Source organism: Boleophthalmus pectinirostris, unplaced genomic scaffold (genome assembly GCF_026225935.1).
Source record: "Boleophthalmus pectinirostris isolate CB_2022bp ecotype Guang Dong unplaced genomic scaffold, ASM2622593v1 HiC_scaffold_19, whole genome shotgun sequence".
Lineage (NCBI taxonomy): Eukaryota > Metazoa > Chordata > Actinopteri > Gobiiformes > Gobiidae > Boleophthalmus > Boleophthalmus pectinirostris.
The window spans coordinates 40,980,898-41,001,574 of NW_026571140.1; the positions used below are offsets into that span (position 1 = coordinate 40,980,898).

Genomic DNA, 20,677 nt, shown 5'->3' on the forward strand with positions numbered 1-20,677 from the left:
TAAAACAGGACTAAACCAGGACTAAACTAAGCCTAAAATGGACTAAGACAGGAATGAACCAGGACTAAAACAGGACTGAATCAGGATTAAAAACAGCACTAAACCAGGTCTAAACCAGGACTAAAAAGGACTAAAACAGGAAAGAACCAGGACTAAATCAGGACTAAAACAGGAATAAACCAGGACTAAACCAAGACTAAACCAGGACTAAACTAAGACTAAAAAGGACTAAGACAGGAATGAACCAGAACTGAACCAGGACTGAATCAGGACTAAAACAGGACTAAAACAGGACTGAATCAGGATTAAAAACAGCACTAAACCAGGTCTAAACCAGGACTAAAAAGGGACTAAAACAGGAAAGAACCAGGACTAAATCAGGACTAAAAACAGGAATAAACCAGGACTAAACCAAGTCTAAACCAGGACTAAACTAAGACTAAAAAAGGACTAAGACAGGAATGAACCAGAACTGAACCAGGACTGAATCAGGACTAAAACAGGACTAAAACAGGACTGAATCAGGATTAAAAACAGCACTAAACCAGGTCTAAACCAGGACTAAAAAGGGACTAAAACAGGAAAGAACCAGGACTAAATCAGGACTAAAAACAGGAATAAACCAGGACTAAACTAAGACTAAAAAAGGACTAAGACAGGAATGAACCAGAACTGAACCAGAACTGAACCAGCACTGAATCAGGACTAAAACAGGACTAAACCAGGACTAAACTAAGACTAAAAAAGGACTAAGACAGGAATGAACCAGGACTAAAACAGGACTGAATCAGGATTAAAAACAGCACTAAACCAGGTCTAAACCAGGACTAAAAAGGGACTAAAACAGGAAAGAACCAGGACTAAATCAGGACTAAAAACAGGAATAAACCAGGACTAAACCAAGTCTAAACCAGGACTAAACTAAGACTAAAAAAGGACTAAGACAGGAATGAACCAGAACTGAACCAGGACTGAATCAGGACTAAAAACAGGACTAAACCAGGACTAAACCAGGTCTAAACCAGGACTGAACCAGGTCTAAACCAGGACTAAAACAGGTCTAAACCAAGACTAAAAAAGGACTAAAACAGTACTAAACCAGAACTGAACCAGGACTGAACCTGGACTAAACCAGAACTAATCTAGCCAGGACTAAACCAGGTCTAAACCAGGACTAAAAACAGACTAAACCAGGACTACAACAAGACTAAACCAGGTCTAAACCAGGACTGAGTGTCGGGACTGGCCTGGAGGTAGCCCTGCGTAGACCGTTGGGTGACACCGGGTGAAAGGACGGGCGCAGAGCTCTGTGCCCCCCGAGACTAAGTGTAGCTGTCGCCTGATTTGCGGACATCCTGCTCCACGGGCTCGGGGTTCTTCATGTCTCTCAAGTCCAAGATTAGTCCTGGTTTAGTCCTGGTTTAGTCCTGGTTTAGACTTGGTTCAGTCACCCATTCTCCACGACAATTCTCCATAAATACACAAAAACATGACGCAAATCTGTACACGACAATTTCACAAACCTGTAGCGATGTGCAGTAGTTTCATTAGCGGGATGCACTCTGACTGTGTTGTGATTAGTGCTCTGAAGGGGGAGTGACTTAGCGTGGGGAGCAAAGGGAGTTAATACATTATTTATTCATAGCAAATACAGGATTTTCAAACCATGGAGATCTAAATATGTTATGTGTTACAGTTAAAACCCCATAGAAGTAAAATACCCCCTCTTGAATAAGCAAATAATAAAGGTGCACTGTGTAACTTTTTTCGTTGAGGGTCCCTCACCTGCTTGTTTCTATAAAGATGTCACTGCTCTGTCTGGAATGTTCCACAGTGTGACATTAATCAGCTCTGCTTTACATTTATTCAATTATAAGGTGGATTTATGGCTCAAAAATACCTAGAAAAACAGACATTCTGACTGTGAGCGGAGTCGCCTCTCCACAGATCTGACCTGTAACTTGGTTTGGTTTGGTCTCCGTGAAGATAGAATGGTTTAAAGCCATACTGTGAAACATTTCAGACAAAGCAATAACAGCTCCATGGAGAAAAGCATTTGACGGACCCTCCACCAGAAAAGTTACACAACGTTTAGACTAGGGATGGGCATGATTAATCGATTAATCGATTATTGATCATTAAGAATTTCATCGATTACGTAAATTTTAATTGACAAACCGAATTGTCAGGGAATTCTACCCTAAGACATCAAATTACATTAAATAAAGACACACCAAAACGAGACGGTTAAAAGTAATACTTGGGCAAGGAGAGTTGAGGATCACCTGCCCCTGGCTGCGCTCTGGCCGACTCCACTCTCCAAACACCCATTTATTCACAATCATGACACAGATAAGGTACAATACATGACATCATATAAGATAAGATAAGATAAGATAAGATAATCCTTTATTGTCTCCTATGGGAGAAATTTGTCTTGGGACAGGGGGTCACATGTTTTATCAAAAAACAGGACAACACAACACAAAGCAGCACATAAACAAACACCATAAAACAAAGTAAATATGAGACCAGTGTGACCACGAGTGATGCACCAACAGGACCCTTAAATTATCCTTAACAGGCATTGAACCTTGCATTCTTCTGTTCATAATTATTGCACATTCCCCCTATGTGCTATTATTGCACATTCCCTACCAGCCTATGTGCAGTTTTGATTGCACAATCCCTAAGCCTTTTATAATTATTTTTAAAAGGCTTAGGGATTGTGCAATCACACAGTGTTTACATGATCACATACTAACAATCTTTTAGTCTAAACCGCCCCCCCCCCATTTCACACTTGATTACATGTTCCAGGTGATAAACAATCAGGTCAGTTTTCTCCCAAAAACTTATGCTAACCACATGAGGGGAAAAACCCTTCGCTGTCTTCTCATGGGCGACTCAGTAGATGAGCTTAATGAGTGAGGAGTTCTTGAACTAGGACATATGATATACATATGGAAAAACCCAAAAAACGCAATTGTTGATAACTTTAATCACACACACAAATGATTATGATTTTAAATGATTCATAATATTTAAAATAACACAGAAATTCTTTCACACGAATGTAGGTTGCTGTGTGTGTCGTGACCAAACAGGTGTGTACATGTGTCTCTGCATCAGAAGGAGCGAGACACAAACAGTGGGTCAGTCTGCAACGAACCGAAGCACAAATGTGTATTTAACAATGATTTGTACAAGAAATTCCACACTTTCCGTTGCGTTGGGACAAGTGTGAGTCCATGTGCACAGTGTATAAAGCAGCACATATGTTTCTGTGTCCAGTGGGAAAAAGTTTTACCAGGTGAGAGTCGCTCAATGTGGATGACGAGGCCCCGCCCCCCTCCCCCCGTACGCTGTCCTGGTTTTGACAAACGCAAATCTGGTCACACTAACCTGTATTCACCTGAGTCATGTCTTTTAATCCGACACAAGTTGAACCACATCAGCGACACACAAGAGCTGGTAGTTTTATCTTCGCTGAGTTTATGCAAATTAGTGATGTGGTTTTAAGTTTTGTTTCTGTGAGATTTGAACAAAACTGAATTAAACACATTATAATGTCAAACGGGCTGATGTGGCTCTAGAGTCGTTACAGTTTATATGTCGTAAAGTTGAATTTATTTATGCAGATTAGTAGTGCAGATAGTAATAATAATGATGATCATTTTAATATAAAAACGTTAATGATTAATCGATAATCGATCGTTAATTCTTCCGACGATCGATTAAGAAAATTTCATCGAATGCCCATCCCTAGTTTAGAGTTTGTTTTTTAAGAGTTGAGTCTTCATTTTGTCACAGTTTAATCTTGAAGTGATGGAGTCATACTGAGTCATACTGCTGTAAAATACTTTTGGTTTTTGAAAACAATTCTACACAAAGACTCAAGGACTTTTTAAAAATGGCACTTATCTGTATTTGCACATCGACTTCAACTTCAAACTTCAAGTTATACATAAAGGTGCATTGCGAAACTTTCCAGACTGACGCAAATGCAGAGAGCTCCAGTGTCCACAAGGGGGCGTCCTCAAACCGTTCAGGATCATAAATGCGTTTAAAGGTCCTGTACCTGATATGAACCGTGCGTCAGGAACATGTTTGAACCTTTATCCCCGCCCACTTTGACCTTTGTGCCTGTGATATGGCAGTGACACACAAACAGCCGCGCCAGGACGTTTCCTTCTAGATCTCACATCCTGAATCGTACTGTTGTTTTGTTTTGGCTTTTTTGCTCTTGAAAATGCACCATGACAGAGAATTCAAGTGTCTGGTCGTTGTTTTCTTATAGTTCTCACATTAATAATCCCACTATTTATTTATGTCACACTTCATAATGCACCATGACAGAGAATAAAGTGTCTAGAATAGTGCAGGTAAGTTGTTTCGTAATAGTTCTCAAGCCTAGTTTTTTTGTTGTTGTTGTTTTTTTTGTTTGTTTGTTTCTTTTTTTTGGGGGGAGGGGATATTTTTGCTCTTGAAAATGCACTTTGACAGAGATCCAAGTGTCTGGGAAAGTGTCTAGCAGTTATTTTTATATAGTTATTTCCTCTTTAATTCTATTGTTTCGTAATAGTTCTCAATCCTAGTTTTTTTTTTTATTATTTTTTTAAAATTAATTTATTTATTTATTTTTGGTTTGTTTGTTTGTTTGTTTTTTTTGCTTTTTGGGGATATTTTTGCTCTTAAAAATGCACCATGACAGAGAATTTAAGTGTCTGGTAGTTGTTTTCTTATAGTTCTCATGGTAATAATCCTACTATTTATTTATGTCACACTTCATAATGCACCATGACAGAAAAGTGTCTTGGATGGTGTCAGTAAGTTGTTTCTTAATATTTCCCACATCTTTAATCTTACAGATTTTTTTTTGTTTTGTTTTCTGCACTTGAAAATGCACCATGTCAGAAAAACACGTGTCTAGAAAAGTGTCAGTCAGTCGTTTCCATATTGTTCTCGCATCCTTAATCATACTGGGTTTGTTGTTGTTGTTGTTTTTATTTCGCTCTTGAAAATGCACCATGACAGAGAATTTAAGTGTCTGGTAGTTGTTTTCTTATAGTTCTCATGGTAATAATCCTACTATTTATTTATGTCACTCTTTGAAATGCACCATGACAGAGAATAAAGTGTCTAGAACAGTGCCAGTAAGTTGTTTCGTAATAGTCCTCAATCCTAGTTTTTTTTTGTTTGTTTGTTTTGTTTGTTTTTTTGGGGATATTTTTGCTCTTAAAAATGCACTTTGATAGAGATTCAATTGTCTGGGATAGTCTGGCTGCTAATTTTGTATAGTTCTTTCTTCTTTAATCCTGCTGTTTGTTTTATAGCGCACTTGAAAATGCACTATGACAGAAAAACAAGTGTCTAGAAAAGTGTCAGCCAGTGTCAGTCCTTATTGTTCCCACATCCTTAATCATACTGTTTGTTTTTGTTTAGTTTGTTTAGTTGACCTTTGTGCCTCTGATATGGCAGTGACACACAAACAGCTGTCTGGGTCCGTGCCAGGACGTTTCCTTATAGATCTCACATCCTGAATCATACTGTTGTTTTGTTTGGGCTTTTTTGCTCTTGAAAATGCACCGTGACAGAGAATCTAGTGTCTGGTCGTTGTTTTCTTATAGTTATACATTTATAATCCCAATAACTCTTCATAATGCACCATGACAGAAAAGCGTCTAGGATGGTGTCAGTCAGTTGTTTTGTAATATTTCCCACATCTTTAATCTTACAGGTTTTTTTGTTGTTGTTGTTTTTTTTTTGTTTGTTTGTTTTCTGCACTTGAAAATGCACCATGACCAGTGTACTTGATTTGTTGTAGAGAAGCAAAGACGAGGAAATCTTCACGTAAGAAGTTTTGTCTGATAAAAGAAAATGAAAAAGCCGAGTCTTTACCAAAATTAAAAGAGGAAGAATAGGAAACACGGTCCATGCAGCATGATTTAGTCCAGTTAAGACCTGTTTTAGACCTGGTTTTAGTCCTGGTTTAGTCCCAGTTTAGACCTGGTTTGGGCCTGGTTTTAGTCCTGGTTTAGTCCCAGTTTAGACCTGGTTTGGGCCTGGTTCTGACCTGGTTTTAGTCCTGGTTTAGTCTTGGTTTAGACCTGGTTTAGTGTCCGGCAATGAGTGGAATTACTGGGGGGGAAAAAAAAAAAAGAAAAAAAAGGGAAATAGCCCGAAATGTGAAAACAGGAAAATACCGCCATGTAATCCATTTATTTCAACAAAGTAACTGTAATCCAATTACCACTCACTGAAACAGTAACTGTAACCGAATACAGTTACTCATAATTTGTACTCTGATTACATAACTCCGGTACATGTAATCTGTTACTCCCCAACACTGACCATGACAGAAAAACAAGTGTCTAGAAAAGTGTCAGTCAGTCGTTTCCATATTGTTCTTGCAACCTTAATCATACTGGGTTTGTTGTTGTTGTTTTTATTTCACTCTTGAAAATGCACCATGACAGAGAATAAAGTGTCTAGAATAGTGCCACTAAGTTGTTTCGTAATAGTACTCAAGCCTAGTTTTTGTTGTTTTGTAGTTTTTTTGTTTGTTTGTTTGTTTGTTTGTTTTCTTTTTTTTCTCTTTTTTTTGTTTTCTTTGGTTTTTGGGGATATTTTTATATATATATATATATTTTTTTTATATATTTGTATAGTTATTTCCTCTTTAATTCTATTGTTTCATAATAGTTCTCAATCCTTTTTTTTTTTTTTTTTCTTGTTTTTTTGTTTTTTGGGGATATTTTTGCTCTTGAAAATGCACTTTGACAGAGATCCAAGTGTCTGGGATAGTGTCTAGCAGTTATTTTTATACAGTTCTTTCCTCTTTTAGCCTACTGTTATTTTATAGCACAATTGAAAATGCACCATGACAGAAAAACAAGTGTTGTAAAAAGTGTCAGGCAGTTGGTTCCATATTGTTCTTGTATCCTTAATCATACTGTTTGTTTTTTGTTGTTGCTCTTGTTTTTTTACTCTTGAAAATGCACCATGACAGAGAATTCAAGTGTCTGGTAGTTGTTTTCTTATAGTTCTCACGGTAATAATCCTAATATTTATTTTATGTCACTCTTTGAAATGCACCATGACAGAGAATAAAGTGTCTAGAACAGTGCCAGTAAGTTGTTTCGTAACAGTTCTCAAGCCTAGATTTTTTATTTTTTTTTGTTTTTTGTTTTGTTTTTTTTTTTTTTTTTTTTTTTTTTTTTTTGGTGTTTGGGGATATTTTTGCTCTTGAAAATGCATCATGACAGAGATTTAAGTGTCTGGGAAAGTGTCTAGCTGTTATTTTTGTATAGTTATTTACTCTTTAATTCTATTGTTTTATAATAGTTCTCAATCCTAGTTTTTTTTTTTTTTTTGTTTTTTTCCTTTTTGGGGATATTTTTGCTCTTGAAAATGCATCGTGACAGAGATTCAAGTGTCTGGGATAGTGTCTAGCAGTTATTTTTGTATAGTTATTTCCTCTGTAATTCTATTGTTTTGTAATAGTTCTCAATCGTAGTTTTTTTTTTTTTTTTTTTTGGTTTGTTTGTTTTTTGTTGTTGCTCTTTGTTTTTTTTTTTTATTCTTGAAAATGCATCATGACAGAGAACTAAGTATCTAGAATAGTGCCAGGAAGTTGTTTCCTGATAGTGCTCACGTCTTTAATCCTACAATTTTTTTGTTTTGTATCGTTTTGTTTTTTGCTCTTGAAAATGCACCATGACAGAGAATCAAGTATCTCGAATTGTGCCAGGCAGTTGTTTCCTTGTTCTTATCACATCTCGCACTTGATGCACCCTGACAGAGAATCCAGTGTCTAAAATTATGCCTAAAATTTCCTAATAGTTTTCACATCTTTAATCCTACATTTAATTTTTTGTTTGTTTGTTTTCTGCTCTTGAAAATGCACCACAACAAAGAAACAGAGGAAGTGTCCATAAAGTTCTTTCTTCTTTAATCCTACTGTTTGTTTTATAGCACGACAAAAAACAAGTGTCTAGAAAAGTGTTAGACAGTTGTTTCTTTCACACTCGATGCACCGTGACAGAGAATCCAGTGTCTAGAAAGTGCCAGTAATTTGTTTCTTATAATAGTTCTCACATCTTTAATCCTACATTTATTTTTTTGTTTGCTTTCTCGCTGTTGTTTCCTTGTAATTCTCACATCTCTCTCTTCCGAAATGCACACTTGAAAATACACCATGCTGCTGGGATAGTACCAGAAAGTTGTTTTCTTTTAGTTCTCATATCTCAGTTTTGAAATTGTAGCACAACAGAGAATCCTGTGTCTGAGATAGCGCCGGGGTTAGTGTTTTACAGTCCTATTAATTCTCATGTCTCTGTCTTGAAAATGCACAATAACAGAGAATCAAGTGTCTGGGAAAGTGTCTGGCAGTAGTTTTCACATTTACAATCCTACTATTTACTTTGTGTCACTCTTCAAAATGCACCATGACAGAGAATTAAGTGTCTAGAAAAGTGTCGGGGAGTTATTTCCCTTATTGTTCTCACATCTCTCGCTTGAAAATGTACCATGACAGTGAATTCAGTGTCTGGGATAGTGTCTAGCACAGGACTGGGCAAACGTTTTGGCTCGCGGGCCACATAAGGTCCTAAAAATTGCCTGAAGGGCCGGACAGAACACAGGACATGACGTGTTAAAGGTTGTATGGAGGATTTTTTTTTTTTTTCAAATTGTCAATGAAAGTTTAAAATACCATTACAGAGACGCAGCAGCTTTGTAATTATAATGACCAAAAAAAAAAAAAGAATGAAAATCTATCAACTGTGGACGTAGTGAGGACAGATAAACATCAGCCAATAGAAAACGAGGCTCCCTCATTTTCTATTGGCTGTTAGGTTGTCAATCAAACTCCCTAGTGTAACTGAGTTGTCGGCGCGCGGGGATTATGTGGTTTATGCAGCGGTTCTTAGAGGCTTTTTCAAACTGTAGTTTCCTCGCATTTCGCACAAAGTTTGTCGTGACGGCGGACGAGAATCCACGACCAGTTCGCCGCAAAAGAAAGTCAGTTTTTGAGGTCGCTGAAAGAAGAAGAGAAGGAGAAAAGGAGCGAAGACAAACTGAGGTGATTCTTGGAGATTCCTTCCACCGATGGTGTGACTGAAGCAGACGAAGGGTCTAAAAACTGACGCGTCGGTCGATAAATTACCTCTAGACAGGAAACTTCAACAGTGATTCTGAACACACACAAGGACTGTCGCTGTATTTCTCTTCTCTTAAAAAAATCCTCTATACAACCTTTAAGAGCTCAGCTGCATTATATTCGTATTTACGCTTATGTAGGAAACGTACTACGTGCTACGACATCGCCGCAAAAAACTTAAACACACAAAAATCAACAGATCCACTACACTGCATGCCACAGGAGAAGGAGAATTGTGAGCAAGTAGGTTTTACTAAGAAACAGAACACACACCACAATGTTATGTGCAATGCATCAAGACTCTCAAGACATTCTGTGCATCAAGACTTGTAACTCAATGTCTATAATGTCCTTGTCTTTGATTTTTACCAACTTTACATACAAGCAGTGCAAGGTTATATCTTGAACACCACTACTTCACTCATAACTCCTGTAAGAACACTTTCCCGTAAAGCATTGCGGCCAACATAATACGTCGCACCTCAATGTATATGTAGTGCGCCATCTACTGGGAAACGCCGGACATGCATGAAAAATAAAACATCAACAAGGTTTATTATTGTAATTTATTCCAGTTCGGCGGGCCGGATTAAAAGGTTTAAAGGGCCGCAGTTTGCCCACCCCTGGTCTAGCACTTTCCTTACAGTTCACACATCTCTAATCCTGATAAGTGTTCTTGTCATTCTTGAAAATGCACCATAATAGAGAAACAAGTGACTGTGGTAGTGTCAGGAAGTCGTTTTGTTGTAATTCTCACACTTATTTTTCTTTTGAGAAAGTACCATGACGGAAAATCCAGTCCATCCGTCCATCTTCTTGTGCTTAGAGTCCAAGGTGTACCAGGAACAGGTCTGACTTACTGCCGGCGATGAACACAGCTCCTGCTCCGGTCGTACAGGGACCGGACAGCCCTTAGCAAAAGACCCCGGACCCCCATACTCCCAGAGCACCTCCCACAGGACACCACGAGGGACACGATCGAACGCCTTCTCCATGTCCACAAAGCACATGTGGAGTGGTTGGGCAAACTCCCATGAACCTCGAGCACCGATGGAGAGTGTAGAGCTGGTCCAGTGTTCCACGGCCAGGACCAAAACCACACTGCTCCTCCTGGATCCGAGGTTCGACTATCGGCCGGATTCTCCTCTCCAGTACCCTGGCATAGACCTTAGACCGGGAAGGACGAGGAGTGTGATCCCCCTGCAGTTGGAACACACCCTCCGGTCCCCCTTCTTATACAGAGGGACCACCAACACACTGGAGTCTCAGGGTGGTCCCAGAGACTCCAGTGTCTTGGATAGAGTCTGACAGTTGTTTTCTTTTAGTTCTCGTGTTTCTTTTTTGTAAATGCACTACAACAGAGAAGCAAGTGTCTAGAATAGTGCCAGGCAGTTTGCTCTGTTCACGCTTGAACCAGAAAACCACAAACCAGGAAGACGTTTGGAAACATGCGATGACAACTTCTGCCGGGCTCTGTTCATGATAGAAAGTCTGATGAAATCTCGCAAAAATGAGAAAAGGTCCCAGTTTTCTTCATCTCCGTGTCGTTGTAGAGTTCCGTTACGTTCGGCTCATCAACAATTCCAACCACAACTCAGTTTTCATCATTTGACGCACAACTCCGAGTGCACTGGGCCAAATTCAAGATGATTCCAAACAGCACATAGATGATTTTCCTGTTTAGAAACATTTGGAGATGTGCACGCGGCCCGAGAGCAGGAGATGCTCAGCGGCAGAGTGGTTAACATTACAGTTCCAGTTGGAGTTGGAGAGTACAGTGTTTGTTTAAAACCGGTTTTCTAGTCGACTGGTTGTTGTAGACTTTTGTGTGGTCTGTGTACTCTCGCTGACACCCTTTGGAATAACATATCACGTCGTGGTTAATCTTACTTGGTTCATTTGCTTTCATAATAACTTTATCTTCTGTAGCTGCAGGAGGCTCAATAACACCTCGGGATGCACCAGCTCCTTGTTTTACCGTCACTGTTGTTTATTCACCCGGATGCTTTGTCATGTCTGAAAGTCAAAATGATCCACTCATATTAAAGTTTAATAAAATCATGTCTCTGAGTTTTTTTTTACCTGCTTTTCATTTGCATCATTACATCGGCTTGACCTAATGAGCCTGTACTCGCCAATGATCAGTCACTTCATCCACAGAATGAACAAATGTGTGAACAGAAAAGCTTAAAACCAGAGAGCTGATCTGAGTATTTAATGTTTTAAAGGACGCTCACATCGTGTCCAACAAATCTGTGAAAATTTCAGTGTAGTAGTTTGTTTTCATTGAGCGTCTTTGTCGTCTTATTAACGTGAACATGAAGCTAAAGTGAAGCAGCTCAAATATTTATGACAACTTCATCACTTCAAAGATGTTCATTTTGTCTTCTAGTGAAAGACAATACAGTAAAGTGTATTTACCTTGTTGACATGTTTCGGCTGCCATCTTCAGAACTGTCCCCGGTGTTGGTGGTGACGTGTTGCTACCGGAAGTACAGCTGATATAAACCGCCATGTTTGATTTCCCAGTGGGATGTGTTTATTGTCAAAGTTGATCTTTTCAAGTCTTTTGAACCATATCACTTTTGTTTCTGGTTCTGATATTGTCATATTTTAGTTTTGGGATTCGGACATCGTAATTGCGTGGTTGTTGGATCCTAACAGCGGAAAATAGGCTTCGGAAGTTTGCGAACTCCATAAATGCAAAAGTGAATCAGATGTGTGTGACTCAAATCTCTGTTCAAACTGTTTCTCTTCCCAACAGAATTGAAAAATAGTGAAAGGTGAAGGTGATGGGCAGGATTGATCCACAGGAAGAACCAAAAAGGAAACATTTGTCTGTCTAAATCATCCCAACTTTGCAGTGAACATTTTGTATGTGGAGCTCCACAAAACAAAATCCCGTTTGTTAATGGAGAGGAGCAGAAGACAAACAGACTGAGCTGCACTTTCTTGTTCTTGTGGTTTTACAGCAACATCACGTCTTGGTCTCTTTGCAGTGGAAGGTGTTTCTTGGTGAACAGTTGGTGCCTTTTGCTTTGGCGTTGACTTTATAAATTCGTAACCGAGGTTGAGCGAGGGATCGGGATTTTGTTTTGTTGTCGCTCCACATACAAAATGTTCTCTGCAAACTCGGGATGATTTAGTCAGTCAAATGTTTCCTTTTTGGTTCTTCCTGTGGATCAATCCTGCCCATCACCTTCACCTTTCACTATTTTTCAATTCCGTTGGGAAGAGAAACAGTTTGAACAGAGGTTTGAGTCACACACATTTGATTCACTTTTGCATTTATGAAGTTCGCAAACAAATTTCTCGAGCCGTTTTCCGCTGTTTGGATCCAACAACCACACAATTACGATGTCCGAATCCCAAAACTAAAATATGACAATATCAGAACCAGAAACAAAAGTGAAATGGTTCAAAAGACTTGAAAAGATCGACTTTGTCAATAGACGCATCCCACTGGGAAATCTTTTGTCTCTTTTGAAAATGCACCATGACAGAGAATCAAGTGTCTGGTACAACGTCGGGCTGTTACTTTAAAGGTCCACTGTGTCATTTATCTTCTTGTCTCCATGGTGATGTTAATTCTTTGCCTGGAATCATTTACAGTACGCCAACGGGTCATGTTACGGGTCAGATCTGTGGAGCGTTGACCCCGTTCAGTAAGAAGAATCCAATGTCTTAAGCAATTTACACGTCTAACTAAAGTCATGTCGTGTCGTGTAACATTCCACAGCAAAGCAATTACAAATCTCCATGGAGACGAGCACTCTAAAGTTGCAGAGTGCACCTTTAAATAATGAGATTTTCAGCTCTGTTCGTTCCAAAGCGCCGTTCAAATCTCGTCTGGCTCGTTTTATATTTATTTACACGACAGATTTCGAGGCGTGAACTCATTTTATCTGCAGATAATCTCACAGAAACACCGAGGCTCAGATTTGATTCAGAGACAGAGGGAGTGTTTTTAACCTTTGGAATTCTTCTAATCGAAATATAAATAAAAAAAATTGCAGGAGAATAAAAAAAAAAAAAACTGTTATTAAAAGGCCAGATGTTTTTTTTCCGCATGAGTTTATATTTGGATTGGACAAAAAGCGTTACGAGTTGGTGGGTTTAATCTCTTACAGTTCCAAAAAGCAGTGGAAACAAAAATATGAAATTAAATTAATACAAATTTGTGTGGGCAAAATTGGAAACTGAATCGTGAAATGTGGAAATCAGGTTAAAATCTCGTCTTGTCTCGTTCTCGTGGACCCGATTTCGTGTCTCGTGTCGTCTTGTAAAAATTGTGCTGAGTCTTGTGTTGGTTCAGGATAAAAATGAATAAAAATTTGGTTCAGGTCATGTTATATTGTCATCGTGTTGTTTCTTCACTTCTGAGTCTTTTCTGGTTTTAAAAACAAACTTAAAGTAAATTTATAAATGATCAAACAATCAAAAAAAAAAAAAAAAAAGTGCTGCGAAGTGTGATTCACAAACATCTGTTCTGGTGGAGTCATGTGGTCCTGGTTCAGTCCTGGTTTAGTTCTGGTTCAGTCCGGGGTTAGACCTGGTTTAGACCTGATTTATTTAGTCCTGGTTTAGCCCTGTTTTTTGTCTTGGTTAGTCCTGGTTTAGTCCTGGTGCAGTCCTGGTTTAAACCAGGTTTGGTCCTTGTTCAGTCCTGGTTTAGAATTGGTTCAGCCCGGGTGTAGTCCCTAGTTCAGGTCTGGGTCAGGGTTTGGTCAATAATTAAACGAGATATTGAGAAACAAAATTTTTGGCCCCATTTACCACAATGTTAACTAAAATTTCAAAGTGATCCAGAATCCAGGATTTCTTCCGGATCAGCCCCAAAATGAAATCAGTTCTTCCTTTTCACATTTCCAACAAATCCTGAAAATGTCATCAAAATCGGTCCATAACTTTTTGAATTATGTTGCTAACAGACAAAGAAACAAACAAACAAACAAACAAACAAACAAACAAACAAACAAACAGACAAACGCCGGCAAAAACATAACCTCCTTGGCGGAGGTAATAAAGGCACAGTACAGAGTTTTCTGATGAGTGGTGATTTGTTAAGACGGTTATGATCGGGTTTTTTGAGTATCCCGGTTTCTTGATGGTGCATGTAAACGCAGTAACCCGGTTTCAGTAACCCGGTTATGGCAGTATCCCGGTTATTAGAAACCGGGTTACTGTAGCTGGTTTATTCTGATAGTAACCGGGATACTGTGGCATGTAAACGCAGTACCCCAAAAGACACTTTTCAGCCTTTCACCACAACAGTAGCGACATAAATAAATTATCCAACATAAATAAAGTGACCAAACGAGTGAAATGACTGTAAAATAAAGAGCTGCGCTAAACCTGCACACGTACAATCTGCACTCGTACGACCTGCACTCGTGTGACGCTGAAAAGCTAAAACATGAACTATCTCCTATACTCTATACGCACGGAACACACTTACCATCATCAGCACCTCTTCTGTCACAGAAATAACACACATAATCCACAGAGTCGTGTCATTTAGTCCAAAAGAAACTGATCGCATCAGCGGCGCAAGGAGCGAGTTGTTTTTATCGCCGCTAACAGTTTATGCTAATTAGCCAAACGGTCTTAAGTTTCGTTTCTGTAAAACGTAAACAAATGTGATCAGAGCTGAATGATCTGATCAAACGGGCTGATGTGTCTATAGTGTTTATGGTTTATATGTTGTAAAGTTGAGTTTATTTATGCAGAAGATTTTAATGAAGAATCTGCACAGTGGATTGTGGGAGATCTCGTAGCTCCTTAGCTTCTTATGCTAAAGGAGCTCACGGTTTGTATTTTTCCTGGTTTATGAAATTGATTTAAGTTCATTTTTAGCGCCTGCGCATTTGTAAGATTATGTCAAGAAACCGGGATACTCCATTTGATCATGTATACAGAGATATGAGTGTCCCGGTTTCTCAGTGTGCATGTAAACGCAGTAACACGAATACTGACATAACCGGGATATGGATAATAACCAAGTTACTGATGTGCATGTATACGTCTCACTGATTGCGAATTGTGGTTTGTGGTTATCTATAAATATGCAAAAACCTGATACAAAAACAACACACAACAACTTGACAAACTTGACGTCATGTGCGTAGTTTCACAGCAAAACACGCGCTGATTATGACGTGATAAAACTCTGAACGGGAAGAACTTTTCACTCTGAGCGTCGAAAACAAAAGTGAAACTTATAAAACAAAACAATAAAATGTAACGTGGTGATCTAAACATGTGGCCAAAGGTTAAAGTTCCTATAGATGGTTTTCCTGTTTAGAAACATTTGGAGATGTGGACGCTGCCGGGACAAAATGATGCACAGCGGCAGAGTGGTTAACATTACAGTTCCGGTTTTCTAGTCGACTGGTTGTTGTAGACGTTTGTGTGGTCTGTGTGCTCTTGCTGACACCCTGTAGAATAAACATATCATGTGTTGTTAATCTTAATTATTTCATTTGCTCTCATAATAACTTTATATTCTGTAGACGCAGGAGGCTCAGGGCCCGTCCACACTAGTTCGTATTCGAGTCGTTTTCGTTGTGGATGCAGTGTTCGTTACGGAAGCCGAGAGGGTCACAACAAACGCAAACACCGCAAAACAAATACAAATGCGACAACACAACAAAAAGCCACAAAAAAAAAAAAAGCCACAACAGAAATGAGCGCGGGACTCTATTTTAATGCAAACGGCCGTAACAAATACAAACACCACAACACATTAAAAAGCCACAACACATCAAAAAGCCGCAACACATCAAAAAGCCACAACAAAAGTGACCAAGGGACTCTATTTTAATGCAAATGCCGCAACAAATACAAACGCCACAACACAAACGCAAATGCCACAACACATTAAAAAGCCACAACACATTAAAAAGCTGCAACACATTAAAAAGCCACAACACATCAAAAAGCCACAACAAAAGTGACCACGGGACTCTATTTTAATGCAAATGCCGCAACAAACACAAACGCCACAACACAAACGCAAAATGCCACAACACATTAAAAGCCGCAACACATTAAAAAGCTGCAACACATTAAAAAGCCACAACACATTAAAAAGCCACAACGGAAGTGACCGCGGGACTCTATTTTCCGGACCGATCAAGCGGCAAGTGAAGAAGAAGAACTACAACGTGAAAAGTAAAGGAACGGAGAAGTTGGAAACGTAAGTAAAAATAATTTATTGTTTTATCATTATTCGTTTCACGTTGTAGTTCTTCTTCTTCACTTGCCGCTTGATCGGTCTGTCGGAAAATAGAGTCCCCCGGTCACTTCTGTTGTGGCTTTTTGATGTGTTGCGGCTTTTGCGTTTGTGTTGTTGCATTTGTTTTTTTTGCGGCGTTTGCATTAAAATAGAGTTCCGCGGTCATTTCCGTTGTGGCTTTTTTTTTTTGGTTTGTTGTGGCTTTTTGTTGTGTTGTTTCATTTGTATTTCTTGCGGCGTTTGCATTTGTTGTGACCCCTCTCGGCTTCCGTAGTTCGTCCACACTAATCTGATTAAAAACGGCTCCAGAGAAGGAATGATCTGGTGCCTCGAGCTCCCACGAATTCATGTTCATACAGATCTGATCCGGCACTGTGTGGACGCCTGAAAACACTGATACTCTGATGTAGGTTTATGAAGTAATTCACCGCCAAAACACGAAGAGGCGAGAATATCTGTCCATTTATATAAACGTGTGTCTGTGTGTTCGACCTGCAGACGTATAATCTCTGAAAAGTTTCACATGAACCATCTCCAACACGACAGAAACACAGAACAGACTCACCATCAGCAGAACCTCCTCTGTCACAGAAAGAACACTCATATTCCACTGAGTCGTGTCCTTTAGTCCGACAGAAACTGAACCGCATCAGCAGCACAATAGCAGCTGTTTTTTTGAGCGCTTAATTTATGCAAATGAGTCATGCGGTTTTAAGTTTTGTTTCTGTAAAACGTAAACAAATGTGCTCAAAGCTGTGTGGATAGGGAAGGATTGCGAACACAGAAACGACGTGTCTGGACATTTCCAATACGGTGATTCATTTCAGTGTAAATGTAGCCTTAGACTACGTTCAGACTGCAGCCTGAAGTGACCCAAATCCGATTTTTTGGCCCCTATGTTCCTGTATCTGATCTTTTAGTGACAGTCTGAACCACACAGATCCGATTTTTTCAATTGTGACCCAGGACACTTGGATATGTGCTCCTGAAACCGATACATATCTGATCTTTTGACATGTGACTTCAGTCTGAACGGCCAAAGCGCATTCATCCACCTACACGTTTTCAACAAGACACAAATGAACACAAACGTTCTTCTCGTCATACGAAAATTGTTAATGAACTCCGTCTCCACATCCACACGTTCCTTTCAACGGACGTCGCTGCCGCTGTCCCACAAAACGCCACGGCCAAAAACCTCGTCCTTCTCCTTCTCAATCTCCTCCTTAAAACAAGTAAGTTGTTCATGTTCTGGCTCCGGTACAAGAGGAACTTTAAAATCTCCAGGTGCTCGATGCTGCGTCCATGTTTGGTCAACTTCTGTAAACACAGAGACGCTCGCTGCGGTTGACGTCGTCGTGTCTCCAGTGTCACATGCGGGACACTTTTGGGCCGTTTAATGTTCACACTGGAGTCACATACAAGTCATATTTAATTGGAAATGTGAACGACCTCGAAAAAACATCGGATTTCACAAAAAAAAAATCAGAATTGAGCGTTAAGCCCTGCAGTCTGAACGTAGCTCCTTGTTTTACCGTCACTGTTGTTTATTCGCCCGGCTGCTTTGTCATGTCTGAAAGTCAAAATGATCCACTGATATCAAAGTTTTATAAAATCATGTCTCTTGAGTTTTTTGTCTGCTTTTTATTTGCATCATTACAGCGGCTTGACCTAATGAGCCTGTGCTCGCCAACGATCAGTCAGTTCATCCACAGAATGAACAAATGTGTGAACAGAAAAGTTTAAAACCAATGAGCTGATCTGAATATTTAACGCTTTATCGGACGCTCACATCGTGTCCAACAAATCTGTGAAAATTGCAGTGTAGTAGTTTGTTTTCACTGAGCGTCTTTGTCGTCTTATTAACATGAATTTAAGGTGAAGCAGCTCAAATATTTACAACAACTTCATTTACGACCTGTCATAAATGGCTACTGTACTAGACTATAAGAGCCTTAACGTTCTATGACTATAATGTAAACCAGTGTTTCCCAAACGTTTTTTCTGGGGACCCATATTTTAAAAGTCACAAACATTTATGACCCAAGTGCATAAACATTACTCGTAAATCACAATGAAAAACTGTCATTGAAGCAGCAATAAAAGGATCCATAAATCGCCTTTTTGGACATTAAACATAGCCCATTTCTTTTTCTTTTCAACATTAAATTGAACCAGCAAACATTGGAACAAAACAGTCAATAAAATAATAACAAAAAGATTATAAATTATACATAACATTTCAACATTTCTGATGAGATACGTGGGCCTGTCTGTGTTTTGAATAGTTCTGAATAGTAGAATAGTGGTAAATGGCCATTGGTTTTCTGGCAATTAACAATCAACAACCAGTGTTGGGGAGTAACAGATTACATGTACAGAGTTATGTAATCAGAGTACAAACTGTAACTGTATTCGGTTACAGTTACTGTTTTAATGAGTGGTAATTGGATTACAGTTACTTTGTTGAAGTAAATGGATTACACGGCGGGATTTTCCTGTTTTCACATTTCAGGCTATATCCCTTCTTTTCTTTTTTTTAGGCAATTCCACTCATTGCCGGACACTAAACCAGGACTAAACCAGGACTAAACCAGGTCCAAATCAGGTCTAAATCAGGTCTAAACCAGGTCTAAACCAGGTCTAAATCAGGTCTAAATCAGGTCTAAACCAGGTACTAAACCAGGTCTAAATCAGGTCTAAATCAGGACTAAACCAGGACTAAACCAGGTCCAAATCAAGGTCTAAAATCAGGTCTAAACCAGGTACTAAACCAGGTCTAAATCAGGTCTAAATCAGGACTAAACCAGGACTAAACCAGGTCTAAATCAGGTCTAAATCAGGTCTAAACCAGGACTAAACCAGGTCTAAATCAGGTCTAAATCAGGTCTAAAACCAGGACTAAACCAGGTCTAAATCAGGTCTAAATCAGGACTAAACCAGGACTAAACCAGGTCTAACATTGGGTCTAAATCAGGTCTAAACCGGGACTTAAACCAGGACTAAACCAGGTCTAAACCAGGTCTAAAACCAGGTCTAAACCAGGACTAAACCAGGTCCAAACCAGGTCTAAAACAGGTCTAAACCAAATCTAAACCAGGTCTAAGTCAGGACTAAACCAGGACTAAACCAGGTCTAAACCAGGTCTAAAACCAGGTCTAAATCGGGACTAAACCGGGACTAAACCAGGTCTAAACAGGTCTAAAACCAGGTCTAAACCAGGACTAAATCAGGTCTAAACCAGGTCTAAACCAGGTCTAAACCAGGTCTAAAACAGGTCTAAAACAGGATTTAACAGGACTAAAATCATGCTGCATGGACCATGTTTCCTCTCTTCTATCAATAATATTTTTAATACGGTTCGGTAAAGTCTGGGCTTTTTATTTTCTTTTAGCAGATAAAACATCTGATGTGAAGATTTCCTCGTCTTTGCTTCTCTACAGCAAATCAAGTAATCCAAAGTATTCAGATTACATTACTCACTTTAAGTAATTTAATGGATTACGTTACAAACTACATTTTGGGGTGTGTAATCTGTAATCTGTAGGGGATTACATTTTAAAAGTCACCTTCCCAACACTGTCAACAACAGACCAACTTCTCATTGTAACGACGCCCAGAAACCCAGAATTTTGAGCCGTGTTATTACATCTTTACCTCCTCAAAAAAACAGACCTGGAGTTGTGTTTTGTTTCATTCACACATGTTTGAGTAACTCTTTATTATTCTGTCCACATCTCCAAAGCTCAAAACTGTCTGTTCCACGCTTCTTTTAAATTCAATTCAGGAGAGACTGACAATTCCAGAGTTGAAATTATCTAAATGATTCTATTGAAAGTTTAGATGAGAACATAGTGTAATATCGGCCCTTTAATCTAAGCATTATGGTTTGTTTTGTTTTATACCAGATGCCCTTCCCGTTCCAACTAATAATGTGTAAAGTGTGTCAGACAGGAGACCACAGACCGCACAGAGAATCTAATCTGGTGCTGAACATCTCATCAGTTTTACGAGTCTAATATCTGCGTTTATTGCCTTTTCAAATTAAGACTTAATAAAAACCAAACTTTCCCCGTGGTTTATTTGACAGGACACGTGTGAATCGTAAATAAAAGCAGAGGAAATGAGCCTGAGTGCGCACACAGGCTTTATGGCTGCTCTTGTGTGCGTTGGAGCCCTGTGTCCTCGCGCGCGCTGATAACGCTTCATTAATGCGCGCTCCCGACATGACACACTCCAGAGTCGTGAGCGCGCGTCAGTCTGGATCAAGTTCAGCA

The 20,677-nt window shown here is 39.2% G+C and overlaps 1 protein-coding gene across 1 annotated transcript in view; it reads left to right on the forward strand.

Moving 5' to 3' along the window:
• Positions 1 to 4,352: 4,352 nt before the first annotated feature.
• Positions 4,353 to 20,677, forward strand: part of galr1b (galanin receptor 1b) — a 121,071-nt gene continuing 104,746 nt past the window's right edge. The window contains exon 1 of the mRNA XM_020936372.2: positions 4,353 to 4,385. Coding sequence (XP_020792031.2) covers positions 4,353 to 4,385 — 33 coding nt within the window. The remainder of the gene's footprint in view (positions 4,386 to 20,677) is intronic.